The sequence below is a fragment of the Emydura macquarii genome, unplaced genomic scaffold, assembly GCF_026122565.2.
Source record: "Emydura macquarii macquarii isolate MOO-44397 ecotype Brisbane River unplaced genomic scaffold, CSIRO-AGI_Emac_v2 contig_1253, whole genome shotgun sequence".
NCBI classification, from domain to species: Eukaryota; Metazoa; Chordata; order Testudines; family Chelidae; genus Emydura; species Emydura macquarii.
In genome coordinates this window covers 5079432-5094352 of record NW_027131390.1, presented here as the reverse complement: position 1 = coordinate 5094352, position 14921 = coordinate 5079432, and the positions used below count along the sequence as shown (strand labels likewise).

Below are 14921 nucleotides of genomic sequence, written 5' to 3'. Positions count from 1 at the left end.
AGCTACAGGAAGTGGCCAGGCTTAGCCAGTGTTCGGAACAGTAAGGTAAGCTCAGTAGGCCTAGTGCTTCTGCACTACGTTTCACATTGAGTATGGACCTAATCTACAGGCACAGCAGTGCTCATTGTCACAGCAAGGAGACAAACAGCCGGGGAAGGTCACTAATGGCCAGGAGAGGAGGAGAAGGGACCCTCACATAGCAAACTATAGGAGCTTCACTGGTTGAAGTGATGCACTAGGGATGTCCCCTCTGTATCTAGACTGGCCACTCAGCAGAGGTCACTGCATTGTGGGCTAGCACCTCTAGAGGATTCTCCATCTGCACTGGAACAGGTCAGCCTGAACCAGTTAAACTTTAGCCAGTTCTTAAACCTGATGAGAGATGGTCTGTGCTAAGCAGTTCTTTAGGAGTGGGGTGGTTGTGTGTAGAGGAGAAGTGTTTTACAAACAGCTTAGGGCTTTAACAGTTTCTATGGATGTTATCACTTGTTGGTCCAGTCTAGGACCACAACTCACACCACTGACATCAAAGGGAGTTTTACTGTTGCTTTCAGTAGGAAGGAAAGGAGGAGGGGTCCTTTATATTCCAGACTGATTCTAGACCAATCCTTTATATTCAAAACTGCCTGTTTCTGGTGTACAGTAGACCACATTTACCTGACTAGAGCTGGGATCATGGGGAATTTATTCAAATAAATGGGGAACAGAGGATTTAGGTCAGGCATCATAACCCAGTTTCAAATAAGAGGTTCACATAGGAGGGGTTTGATTAAATAAGGCTCTGCTCTTCTCACTTGCTTCCTCGCACACGGCAAAAATTGCCATGATTACCTGGTGCTGGGGGGGAAAAGGCAGATTCGGCCTGATTTTCAAAGGAGCTCAGGCTGGCAGAACTCAGAAAAATGGCCTCAACAGCCCCTCGGGAGAGCACAGTGTGCGCAATAGTCTTCCCAGGAGCTAGCAGCAGGCCTAAGAAGTGAGGATCTGGAAGCTATGAGCCCTCCCACCTCTGCACCTCCCGTGCTTCAGCACAGGGCAGCATCCCCTTTCTTCGCCCTTTCCATCCCTGGGCTTGATCCTGCAGTCAGTCTTTTCTCATATCAAACACCTGCCAGTTTTGAGGTATTTTGCCTGTGTAATAACTATAGGATTGGGCCCCCTGTTAGAACAGTCTCTAATCAGAGTCCCCCGGTGTGTCTCTGATCACCACATCAAAAAAAAAAAAAAAAAGTCTAGTAAGTGGAATTAAATTTCTAGAGAAAAAAGGCTCAAAGAGATGACGACCATGCTGCAAATTCCAGCTTCAAAAAGACTGGTATCAAGAAGAAGAAGATCTGCTCTTTAGCACAGAGCTGCATCGACAATGCTTGCACTGGATTTTAAACAGCTCCCTCTCCTTGAATAGCGTTCAGATGCAGAGAAGCTGCTGACAGAGGTGGGTGGGGGAGCAGCTGGGTCCTGTCTAGCAGCAGTGAGTTCAGCTTCAGACAGAAAAGAGATAGGGCAAACCCATCCACCATTCCTCACCATTTCTGGAAAGACCTAGGAGGTGGTAGATATAACTGCTGACACAAACCGGTCATCAAATCTGTAGTAACTCATTGACAGACGAAAGTGGGCAGCCCATGTGAAACGTTGGATCATCCTAGCTAGCTCTTCTTTTGGATCAAGTGCTGTATTGAGGCGTTACACATTTTCACCCCTGCATAAGCCAAACTATCTCCCATTTGACAGAGCTACTTCAGGTGCCAGCTCCCCCTGCTCATTTCGGCTTCTAGCCATTCTCTCTTTTCACCCCCTCTCTCGTTTCTTCCCTGCAGATCTCCAAACAGAGCTGCACCTGAAGTATTTCCAGCAGCAACAGCTCCTTAGCATGCACCTACCACATGGGGCACCAGCCTGGAAAGGAAGGCGCTCCTGTGCCAATACAGCTGCTTCATTTTTAATCCAGCACCAGCAACCAGCACCCTCTGTGCATTAAACCAGGAACCTGCACTAGACCCAAGGTAAAGCCAATATAAGCAGGGGATGGTCCCACTATTGTGGGATATTTTCTTGGTTTCTGTATTATCCCAGTGGAATTGGATGGCAAAAGGATATAAGTCCCTGCCCCAAGCCTTTTTAGCTGGATGCCAGCCTGACCTCGAGGACTCCTCTTCCACTCTCCTGCATAGCAGATTCCTTGTAACCCCAATAAAGCTGGGCCCAGGATCCCTGGGGGGCTTAACCCCCATCTCATCATGGTCACTCAGGATAGGGACGAGGGTGTTCCCACCCTGGGGTACTCACTCCACATCTGCTATCCCGGCCCCAGGCCTGCAGCTCCCACCGCAGCTCGGGCCCGGCTCCCTGTGGGCGCGGCTGGGCTCTGGGCGGCTGCTCTGGCCCCTCTGCTGCTGGCCCCTGGCGTGGCTCTGCCCTGGCAACCCCGGCTCACACGGAGGACGGGCCCACGGGGCTCTTGACTCTCTCACTGGCTGGCCTGCCCTGTCAATCTGGCTGACTTGGCGTGCTGGCCTCTCCCGATTGGCCACGGGGACTGTCCGTCTCAGGACCCTGGTTCCTCTGCGGCCCTCCCCCTACACCAGTGTCCCTGTCCCAGCATAGGGGGCGCCACAGAGCACAGGCACTCCGCCCAGGCACCACAGGGCGGCTGAGTGAGGCGCGCTCATCTCCACACTCCGCGCACAGGCCTCCACCTGCAGCACTGCCCCTGGCAGACAGGGGCAGCCAGGGGGACGCAGGCACTGATGGCTGCCTGGGGGGATAGCCCCAGAGAAGCCTCCCTTACCAATGCTAGCAAACTGGATCTCCAGGACAGCGCCAGCGCCTGGCACCCACACCTACCTGCACAGTGCTCCCTTAGACAAAGCGCTTGGCTTGGGCATCCCGCTCCGCCTGCCCCTGCTCTGCCTCTGCTTGCTGGGCAATGCAGCGCTCTGCCGGTTGTCCAGTGCAAGCCCCAGCTGCTGCAGGCGACCAACCACTTCATCCTCGCGCAGCTGGCGGCCAGCTGGCTACCTGAGCTCCGGCCCCTGCACCTCTGCACAGCTCTGACCTCTTCTCCTTCACTGGGGCCCATACCACGGCCCCAGCGTCAGTGCTTGGTAGGGTTGCCAACCCTGGAGTGCCCAGGAATTAAAGATTAATCTTTAATTAAAGATCAGGTCATGTGATGAAACCTCTAGGAATCCGTCCAACCAAAACTGGCAACACTAGTAGCTGGCCATCATCCACCCACTCTCCTACCCCACCAGGACAACCCCCAGCAGGACCAGTGCCCTCATCCTGCTCACCTGGCTGCCGGTCATCAGCCAGAGCACCCCTCACCTGTGTGACTGGGGCCAGGCCACCCTATGCACCACAGTGGACCTCCAGTGCCTCCTATGCGGCGCTCAGCACCTTCACCTCCTTCCTCGGCCCAGTGGCCATCATACTGGGCTGCTATGGGCAGCCCACCAGCAGAACGCGCTGGTGCACCCGCGCCCCTCCCCGGGACCAGCCAGCTGCAACCCAGTCCTCACCCCTGCAAAGCCTGTAGGGTGATCTTCACGATGGTGGCCTTGCACCGGCTGTGCATGTGGCCCTTCAGCCTGAGCCTAGTGGCCATGGCCGGGGCTGGTGGCGCTGTTGCACCCTGGTTCAGTTGACTGGTGTTGCTCCTATTTTTCTGCCTGGGCTACCTCCACCTCCTACCTCTGTGGCTCTGTCCATAAGAGCAGTGGCAAGGAGGTGGGATCAGACCCCATACATGCAGCAGTATCCAGTCAAAAGAGTAAAGCAAAAACTTCACCCCTGCTGTTTCGTTTGACGTCTGTTGCAACTTTAAAGGATTTTCTTTTTTTTAATAAACATGACAATTTCTACAGAGCCTGTTGGAGATTAACTCTTTTACAGGACAGATTCTTTGACTGTGTAAACAAATGTTCTACCTTCACTGATATAAACACACTCTTATAAGTGTAGATATACTATATACCAATTTAGCTGAATGGGCTCTGTTCCTTTCTCTTTTTCAAGGGGTATAATTTGCAGGGACAGAAAGGCTCAAGAATCAGTAATGTGATATGAAGCACCTGGCTACCCCATTGGTCAAATCACACTAGGTGGGTAAGGTCGCTTGTTTTCATGTTAGTAGCCAGTGACTAAGTGAGCATAAACCAGTTACTGGAATGACAGATACCCCCATCAGAACTGGTACCTCTTTTGGCAAGCTCATAAAAGCCAATGACCCAAAGGATGAAGCACGAACTAGGGTTTTAGGCATGGAGCAGGAATCGCATAGGACTCTTATGCTACCCCAGCCCATTCTGTATCTGTTACCTTTAAAAATAGGATTTAATCCTCTTCTGGACTGATCATACCACTTTGCATCAAGTCTAAATTAACACACATACTTTTAAGTGTCTTTTTTTTTAGTTGAAGTAAAGCCAAAAACATATTTGCACTCTTGATCAAGCACAAAAGCTGCCCCAGAATTCTTTCCGAAGAGCAGTTTTTGTTTTTCTTTTTTTTTTTTTTTTTAAAAACCACCTTAGAAATATCAGATCTTGATTGCCCTGTTTTAGGTGAAAACAACCTTCTGAGAGATGTCAGGGATAATAGTTTGAGACCAGAGTAATACTCAGCTGTTAACTGAAAGGGATGTTAGATTACCACTAATACCCAATTTTTAAGAACTGTATTAATTCCCATCTTGCCTCCTCCTCCCTAATGAGGGAGGAAACATCTCCAGTTCCTATTTCAGTTTATGGTGATATCACTGTCCTAATACACGCCTGCCAGTAAAATTTCCACAGCTTGGGAAACAAAACATTTTTACCTTGGAAATTTCAAAGCAGAATTGAAACCGTCCTTTGGAGCCATATCAATTTAATCTCACTTATCCCAAAGACTATTTAATTAGTTAATAAAAATTCCAATCAATCTGACTTCTATGTATGTTCTAAAAGTCCTTGCGAAGCTTTCTTCTAAAATACAATTCTCTTTTTATAATGACCTATAACTTTAGAACCTTGGCCTTGTGCCACCTGTGAGTTATGTAGAGACCCTACTCTCCCCACTTCCTGTTCTTAAAATTTCTGGTGGTTAAGCAAAGAATATCTTATTTTAGACAATGCCTGATTACGGAAATTATTTATCTGGCAACCAAATCCTGCTTGGACATTATGCCAGTTTTAACCCCAAATTCCTTAAGATTCAGAAGCAATTTCAGCTGACACTTCCTGTAAATGTAAATAAAAGTTATTTTTATAGTTCAATTACAAGGTTTATAATGGGAAGTACCTTTTATAAAACAGCACCAGTTTCAAGATGAACACATTTAACACAACTGGCTAATGTTTCTAGATGTACACAGGGTCTAATTTCAGATCTCTAGCTGCAGCCAAAGGGAGCTCCAAATGCTCAGCACTACTGAAAAAAAATCAGACCCCCTAACTTAAGAAGCCACAAGCACAATCACATATGAAGTGCACTGAAAAGATGGGTTAACTGCCTACTGTATTTTTAACAGCAAGTTTCTGATTTGGGGCCATTCCAATATCATTTTGAAAAACAAAGTTGGTGGGTAGAAAATTGTACAATGGTATTATGGAGCGAGAACTGTTTATACATTGTGATGGAGTTACACCCATGTTCCTCTCTGGAGCTGTAATTATAAACTCTGCAGGAATGAAGAATCATCTAGGCCAAAACTGAAGACCTTTGGACTTCCACAGGAACAGGACTACTACTGGACAGAATATGAGCCAAAAAGAGCTCCTAAGTTGTATGCACCCCACTTTATCTTCACCTGGCTGGAAAATGGGCTTTCTGTACTGAATTTATTACTACCCCATGCCCACGCTGGCTAACATATATTCACATATAACCGTGCTCTGCTTAACTAAGGATCAATTTTGTTTTAAAACTAATTTTTGCACCCACGCACATTTGGGGAAGTGCCAGCTTCTCTGCAAGTGTCTGAGCAAATAAAATGAATGCCAGCCTCAAACTTTTTAAAAATGAAAAACTTCAGAAGCTGTAGTGTTGGTTTCTTTTAAAGAAAATCCTCAAACAAAACCACAACCCAATTAAATTTATAAACAGAAAACTAGACTATTAAATAGAATATAGTTCTATAAAAGCATTAAAGTCCAGAGTAACCCTTTTAAAAGTTCCAGCAGACTTAATACCTGATTTCATTACATTTTTCAGTACTTAATTGGGCACAAGGCATTGGCAGTCATTCACCTATGGAATCTGGCAGGAATTAAGATAGCTGACCTTCTTCAATGGATTTATTTCGAGAGGTCTCAAACTAGCCCTGGGTAAGTGCTTGGCACACCTGATGGACCTCACATGCAGAGTTGTACAGGATTTCATCAGACACCCTTCTTCACTATTGATACATGAAGCCACAAGAGGAAAGAGGTCTGATGTGGACTGATGTGTCATCAGCATGCCCGTGATCCTCAGTTCTACATTTTTTTTTTGGGGAGGAGGAGGAGGAGGAGTCACAGTCCCATCACATTTCTAGTGGCTATGGCAGAGTGGAGGGGGTTAGGTCCCTTCTGTGCCTCTGCCCCATGCCCCCAACCCAGCTGCCGAAGCTGGGGTAAAGTGGGCTGGCAGAGCCCCAGACTGCAGGGAAGAAACTCACAGAGGAAGGGACTGATTAGAAGCCAGGAATGTGCCTAACGAGGCAAGCGGGAACAGCTGTCCCCCTAGCTGCAGGGAGCATATAACCCAGCCAAGGAGAAACCAGAGGGAGGCATGGGCAGGGAGGAGGATGGAAGCCCTGCACTTTAGTTTGCCACCTGGCCAAGAGAGGGTGAGCAGCCCAAAGCCTCAGGGACCAAGTGGGCCTGGTTCAGGAGTGGAGTCTGTACTTCTACGCTGTAAATAAACAAGCTCAGGTGATTGCACTGGATGAAGCATGCGAGGCAGGGGGCCTGGTGGCAATCCGCCACAGTGGCCAACAAGCAATGGGGCATCTGGATGAAAGACATTGGCTGTGACTCCAACCTAGATATGATGGAAGTAGTGGAACACAGGAATTGCCATACTGGATCAAATCCAACAACCATCTAGTTGAGTACCTTGCCTCTGACAGCAGCTAATCCCAGATGCTTCAGAGCCTGAGATGCTGCAGTAGGCAGATGTGAGATAAAAATCAGTCTTATCCTGGTCTAATATGTCTGCATAAGCCCTTAATGACAAGGTTTAATATCCCTTCCAAAATTTGTTGTTAAAATTAATAACTCCAGATATTCTTGATAACCACATAAAACTCCAATCACAGTATACAGTTGGTCAGACTGGATGGTATGATGATCCCTTCTGGCTTTAAACGCTATAACATTTGGAATCTTCTTAAATTCTTGGCCTCAGCTGCTCCCTGTGGCAACAAGTTCCAGTTTGATCATATGTTGCATGAAAAAAAAAAATTCCTTTAATTTCACCGAACATCCCATTGTTCTTCCAGTGTGACCTGCATGAACATAACAACCGAGCGTGTCTCTGCAATGGTTTCCTGTTCACTTCCAGATACAAGCGGCGTTGTTGGTAATCCCCTTTAAAGCCCTGGAATGGGATCTGGTCAGAAGAGAAAATGGCTCTCACTTTATAATCCAAAGCAGTTTTTAAGCTTCTCTTGCTCCCTACATTTGAACCTCCATAACTAGCGGCACAGGCCAGAAATAAGGGTTTGTGCCTTTGGGAATCATCTCCTTTGGCAGCCCACTGGTAAAATAAATACATGAAAATTACGCTTTAGAGCGGTGGCACAGCTGCCAAGTAAATGGCCAAGTCAGCTGGAGTTGTGCAGTTTTATTTGAAGAAAAACAGTGCAGATATCCTTAAATTCCACGTTACAGTAAATGCATGTTCCTTTGTAACATGATAAACAAGCTGTAAAGAAGGTGCACAATATTATGTACAATCAGTTTTAACTTAAAAATTTTTTTTCACATTTTTACATAGTATTTACTGGACAGTCCTATGCTTTGATGGTATAATTGGTAGGAATAAAAAGTAACAAAATATCACAAGGAATCTCAGCTGAAAAACTATATAATGCACTGTTTTTTAAAAAAAGAAACGTGTTTCATTGCATCATTCATTTGTTTTAAATCAAACTTTGGATAAAGTATTTTTAAAAAGTGATTAGAATGAATTAACATTTTCAAGAAGAGTATGACTGGTGTAAACATTTTCCAATGCGGCTATTTCCATCCAAATATCCATCCATTTGTAACATACAGGCTGCGGTTCTGCTTTTACATCTTAAAATAATTACACAGTAGGTTTCTCAATACATGGTAAAAATATATCACAGCAAGGGAGATATGTTCCAAAGACACTTTGAAATTCTTCAGTCCACTTTCACAACACTGTAAATCTTACTAACAAACCAGAAGCAGGCAAAAAATCCAATCGTCCCTAAAACAAGAAGAGTGTTAAAATAGTTAGTTTATCTTCCGTACATGCTCTTTGAACAAGTCTAGTAACAGGCAATTCCCAGCAGGACACAATATCCCATTATCTCCCACTTATCTATCCAGAAATAAAAGTGCACTTTTTAATTTTAACAATGCACATTTATACAGGGCTATGAAATTATCGATTTCAAAGCTAATAAAGACTTTTAGGACTTGCTTGCATAATGTGCCCCTAAACAACTGAACGTGGTTATACAATTACATAAATCTGTCATTAACAGCCATATGGAAACTCTAAATCAACTACTACTTAATTCCCTAAACTGCAGGCAACATTTACAATGTATACATATGCAAAGACCATGTCCAGCTCAAATTATACACTGCTGTTAGGTCATACACTACTGCACAACCATGTGGTCTAGCAGACTGTGCACTGACCGGAAATCAGTAGAACGGGGTTCTATTCCTGGCTCAGCCACTGACTGTGTGAACCCAGATCAGTCACTTCACCTCTGTTTTCCCTCCCACCCTCTATTTAGGCCATGTCTACACTAGCACTTAAGTCAGCAAAACTTTTGTAGCTCATGGTGTGAAAAAACACAGCCCTGAGAGAGAAGTTTTGCCTGCATGTGTGCTCATGGGCACAGCACTATGTTGGCGGGAGACACTCCCTTGCCCACGTAACTACCGTTGCTTGTTGAGCTGGTTTTATTATGTCAATGGGAGTGCTCTCTCCTGGCGGCATAACGGCTTACACGAGCACTCTTACAGCAGCACAACTGTATCGGTACAACTGTGCCGCTATAAGCTTGTAATGCAGACATGGGCTAAGACTATCTATTCAGGACAGGGATGGTCTTAATGTGTGTATGTATGTGACTCCATTGTACTAGAGCTGATTTTGATTGGGGCCGTTAGAAATTTACACCTTAGTTCCAGTGTACATTTATCTATCCAGTGTACAGGGAGGTTGGCAGCTCACTCTTGAGAACTCCCTTTCTGCAGAAGGGTGGATTTTTAAAAATTTAGTTGGATTTTTTTTGTATTATTTTTTGTACCATGGTCATGTCTAACAGTGCAGGTAATTAGCCACTGGAACAATTATCAAGGGCTGCAGTGAATTCTCCACCATGGCAATTTTAAATCAAGATTGGAGGTTTTCCTAAAGAAATGCGCTCTAGGAATTGTTTTGAGGAAGTTCACCGAGCTGTGCTGTACAGGATCCAGACTAGATGATCATAAGGGTCCCTTCTGCTCTTGCAATCTACGACTTCATAAGCAAGGGTTGAGTAGCCTGCAAAAGTTACTGAAGTCTTAAGGCAGGAGTAATTATTGCATGGCAAGAAGATGGAGAAAAAGATAGGGCAGAGGAAGAGACCGGCCCAGGGCCAGAGTATTTTCTGTTTTTAGGGTAAAGAGCGAAGTTGTGGCTGCCTCACCCCACTATCATTGTTGTGGGGTGACTGGGAAGGAGGAGGGAAGACTATACTTCCCTTTCAATTACTGGCGTCATGTGCAATGTGTTCCAAATATCCTCCCCATTAACTCAACTGAAAAGTCAGGGGTAAATACGTCTCTCTCAAAATCCTGCCCCAATTTCAAAGGCAAACTTTCTGAAATACATATGTTGCACTTCTAACAACCTGGCATTCCAGGAGAATCAGTATTAAACCTCAAAACCCTTCCAGGAAATAGCTATTGTTATAGGCACTTTGCACATTGGTAAACTGAGGCACAGATGTTGTTAACTAGGTGCCACAGTAGTACAAATAAAGAACACCTGCCAAAAGTAAGAAATATCAGTGTTAGCTGAACAAGTTTTTAAAAAGGTGATGTGCTGTGTGTTACTGCAACAGTCCTATAAAGTCTGCATTGTACCCTCGTAGGAGACATACCCAGGCCACTCTGTCAGAAGCTTTTGATAAACATCATTATTATGGAAAATAGATCATGTTTAATATCAGCTCAATCTTATTTATCCACCATCACAAGGCACAACCACCGGAAGGGAGTGTCAGATTCTTCATTAGACTATTAGACCTTTTATACATTTATTGAGTCAGCTTATCTGTCTTTCTACCAACCTAAACCTCTCGCTTCACAGGTGATAAGTGAGGAGCCTTTCTTCGGATGCTTTCTATTATATACTTGCCAGTGCTTATGGTACTTCATTTTGCCACATATATTTCTAGTAATGGACATTCTGACAGCCTCCTATTAAGTGTAGTAGATTACCCTTTTCTTCTCAATTTGCAGGTATTATACTCTGAAACAGTGGGGGATGGCAGATTTATTGTGGTTGATAGGAAACCATACGCCAAACACAAAAGGAACTTAATTCCTTTGTGGACCTGACATCATCAAGTCTTTCTAGTTTATAGTTGATTCTCTCTCTCCTTCCCACTATGTCCAATTCTCCCATATCCGCACTGTTACAACCTCTACTCCTCTAGCTCAGTAGCTTCTGCCTTTAGTGCTTCTCTGTATCTGCCTTCTTGTTATGTTTACAACAGCCTGCTTTGAGCTATTTTCTAGGTCTCTTAAACAGGCTACTTAGTGAAGTGCTATGTTTTTCCTGTATGTTTAACAGATTAGGTATCTTAAAATCAACACACTTTCCGGCAACAGAAATCCAATATTTTACAGCACTAAAATTTTAGCACAAGGATATGATTTTCCCATTGCCCAGTTCTACGTGCATGCAACTGCAAGTATGTATAAGCTTAGTATAGAAACATACTCTATATAAACACACCAGCCACCAACCCATGTTACTCAGGACCTTCCCTAAATGCCGCTTTCCTTCAAAGGATGACTTCATTCAAAATATGGAATTACCCAAAACATCCCAGTGAACAGGGACTATTTAATCTATAATCAGGTTTCTCATGTACACCAATAAAATCACTTGCCAACTTCCCTCCCCAAAATCTGCCCAACAAATCAAAGTAAAAATATTCTCTCTTCTGGACATTTTGCCAATTTAGGTATTAGAAGACAAGCAGACTTACTATGATATTAGCAGTTCAATGTGAGGTGTGTACTAGTAAATGTGTAAAATGGAGACAAGTGTCAGATACCACCTGTCACCCTGAGCTGCAAGAGGCACACAGATGTGGCTCTTACACAGAAAACCACTAGACTCCTAATTTGGATTTTGTCCAGAAGCCTATATAATTACTTTCATCGCCAGGACACAAAATCTCCCCTACCAATATTATAATGGCACATCTGTAGTGAGAGTTCAGTCACCTTTTCCATTCCAAACCCCAGCATGCACTGTAATTCCTCCATCCAAACAAAAAATTCTTAAGGGTTTAGAATGTGGATGGCTGTATTGACAAAAGACATCAAAGGGGATATAAGTCTATGGATCCCATTATCTGAATTATAAATAGCGCCTAGTTGATAGCTATTCCATCTACTTCAAATTCACAGATCAAAATAGTTTGTATGGCCCGTGCTAGCTCCTTTCAATTTAAAAAAATCTACCTTTAAGAGTTCTTAATTAAAGATTTATATGGATGAGTGAATTATATTGAATCAAATGAAAACTTCAGTTAAGCAATCTTTTAAATATTCTCAAGTTTTTTTTTAAACATATAGGTTAAACATGTATCTGACAGACTAACCGCTCCCAGGGCTCAGTTCAGTAGGCTGCTTGCTTTCAGGAGTTTGATATTACGTTTCATTTAATATTACACAAAGCCATTACCGGACAGTTGGATTAAACTATTGCTCACAAGTAACCTGTATGTTTGCAGAACTCCTATAACCCAGTTAAAATCCTCTTATAAAAGCTGCCCACTTCTTCCGGGCTCCAACACCAAGACCAGTTGTGGGGAAGGGAGCCCCAACATGATCTGCAGCTTTATCACTATCTGAAAGGCCATCACGTGGCTTTTCTACTCGGTTTGTAAAGTCATTTATTTTCTATTGCTTTTGCAAACTTTTTACATTAGCGAATGTATTTCATTTCAACTCTGTAGCTGAAGGCACTTAGTACAGTGGCCTAAGTTGCTGTATATGAACGATTGGCTGAGCAGAATGTACCGGATTCTTCCTTCTGGCCCCTGGTGTAGTAATTTACAGAAGTGCTAATTGGTTATAAGTTGTTAGCAGATTAGGCTGGTGTCCCATAAAAGCAATTCTATGATACAGGCACTGACCAACCAATTAAGAGTAAAATACAAGCCAAGTAATACCTTGGTGAGGTGAATACCAGGAGAGGAATGGTTATTTTAAAGGCTTTTAAATGATGCAGCTATACCTACATCATTTATTTCAGTATGATGGACAAGGTGGCTGGGATCTTCAGAGGATCCCAAAGGAGTTAGGTGCCTGACTGCCACTGTTCAAAATGTTATCAGCTAACATGCCATACTGGTGAGACACTGGTGTCAATCAGAAAAATCAGTACTGGCATTTTCAGATTATGTTTCCTTTGTGCACTTTTGATTAAAGCACATATATAAAGGCACATCTGATAGCAGTTTTTCTCAACTGAAATCTTTGCTGTGATTGCCCTCCTTTGCGGCTTTATTTAAAATATTCCAATACATTTCTGAACCAGCTTGTTAAATAGGACACCCTTTCCTGCAGAGGGGACACTCAATTAGATTTCCAATATTTGAGTATCCATGACTCATATCAATTTTAATTAATTAATTAAATTAATAAATAGTTAATTTTAATACGCTTACAACATGATGCCCAATTCAAGAATACATCTATGTTTACCAAAAAACAGCAAGGTTATTTGTTCAAAAGTAGTTTAATTTGTTACCATTCAAGGATATGCCTAAAGCTATTTCAGTTTCTTCCACAAAGCATGGTCAAAAGCAAATCAGAATTTTCTAAAAGAATCTGCACAGAGACTATTGATTCAGGTTACAACTTCACATGCCTGGCTAATTAGTTATCAGAGTGCAATGATGCTTTCAAATCTCAAGTGAAATATCGGATAGAACACAGAACAGGAAAACCCACAAACTATTTTCACTATAAGCAAGTTCTACTCACTGTGGATGTTAATCTGTTTATTCCAGTAAACAGTACTGATTTTTCAGACAGGAAAGATAACACTTTCTGAATAATTTTCTGTTAGTATTCTACTGTTATTCCACAATCAACTCTTTTTGATAGGGCTGCAGTTTTGATATACACCTCTCTTTGCTCCAAACTATTGTGAAAGATCCCAACACCTACATAAACTCTCTTGATACCCTTAAAAGGCCTTGATTTGTTCTAGAATCAAGTGTTACGAACGCACCTTATTTTATTTTAAGTAATCCCAAGCAGCCTGCAAAGTTACAAAAATATGAGTATGTATTAGGGCAGACATGCATTTAAGGAATTATTTATTTATTTTTTTTGGTAGAACTATCTTCAAAGGGATGTCCTTCACAATTAGTTTAAGATTCTAATTTTTCTAGATAAGCCCTTTGAGCTCATCCATAGAAATGAAAGCATCAGCTCACTGCAAACCATTATGTATCTTCTCTCTGATTCTACAGAAGTGTAAATGTAAGCTTGTTTTTTATGGCAGTTATTTAAAATTCATGAAACTGATAGTCAAGATGTTACTGAATATCTGAAGTAACTTCCCTACCCCAAGAGGCAAAATATGACCAATACATCTGAAAACAGCTGACAATTCAGATCTCTTTTGATCTTTTGTCCTCAGCTTCCTACATTGTTGAATGCTCTAGTCAGTAATGCATAATAGCACTTAGCAACAGTTTTCTTTATGTGTATACAGAATGTTAGCAAATCGTATTTTTAACGGGTTAACATCAAATTATTAGTAACCTATTTCTTTTTTAATTTCACTTCAATATTAAAAACAGAATTACTGCACCAAATAATGCCAAAACACTTTAAAGCAGACTGTCCTGTTCTACTTGGCTCTTCTAGCTTTGTTGTTTAATGAAGAAAAAAACATTCAAAGCACGAACTGAATGTAAGAAAGCAAATAGAAGAGCACTCTGCACTTGGCTGATACTTTTTATGTACCTTAAAAGCTCTTTGTATCATACTGGTTTCAATCACTGCACAGTGGTGGGTGCTTCAGAATCTCAGATTCTGAACACAATCTATCCAGAAGATCAAAACTCAATTTTGAACATGGCGTTAACTCACAAGTGAAAGTGATGTTAAAAAATAGAGGTCACTGTAAAGCAACATACTTTGACGAAACTCAACCTTTTTTGCCCCCACACATAAAATACATGTAATCATAACTATCACCATTTAAATATACTTACTAGTTATGGATATATTTGACTGTAATTTGCATGTTAGAATAGTTTCTCTTGTTTGGGTGTACACAATAATTGTTGGATTTGGCCAGCTTGATTATACTGGCAAAAGTAATTGTTTAAACAGTCATAACTATTTGTTTAGACTCAGCATTCAGTTTCGATTTGGTTATTCACTGATCTCTTTTGTAGAGGCCATGTTGCTATGCACAAACTGTTAACGACTTTTATATAC

The 14921-nt window shown here is 42.6% G+C and overlaps 1 protein-coding gene across 1 annotated transcript in view; it reads right to left on the bottom strand.

Moving 5' to 3' along the window:
- Nucleotides 1-7762: 7762 nt before the first annotated feature.
- Nucleotides 7763-14921, bottom strand: part of LOC137153056 (transmembrane 9 superfamily member 2-like) — a 38973-nt gene continuing 31814 nt past the window's right edge. The window contains exon 17 of the mRNA XM_067548073.1: nucleotides 7763-8424. Coding sequence (XP_067404174.1) covers nucleotides 8357-8424 — 68 coding nt within the window. The 3' untranslated portion in view covers nucleotides 7763-8356. The remainder of the gene's footprint in view (nucleotides 8425-14921) is intronic.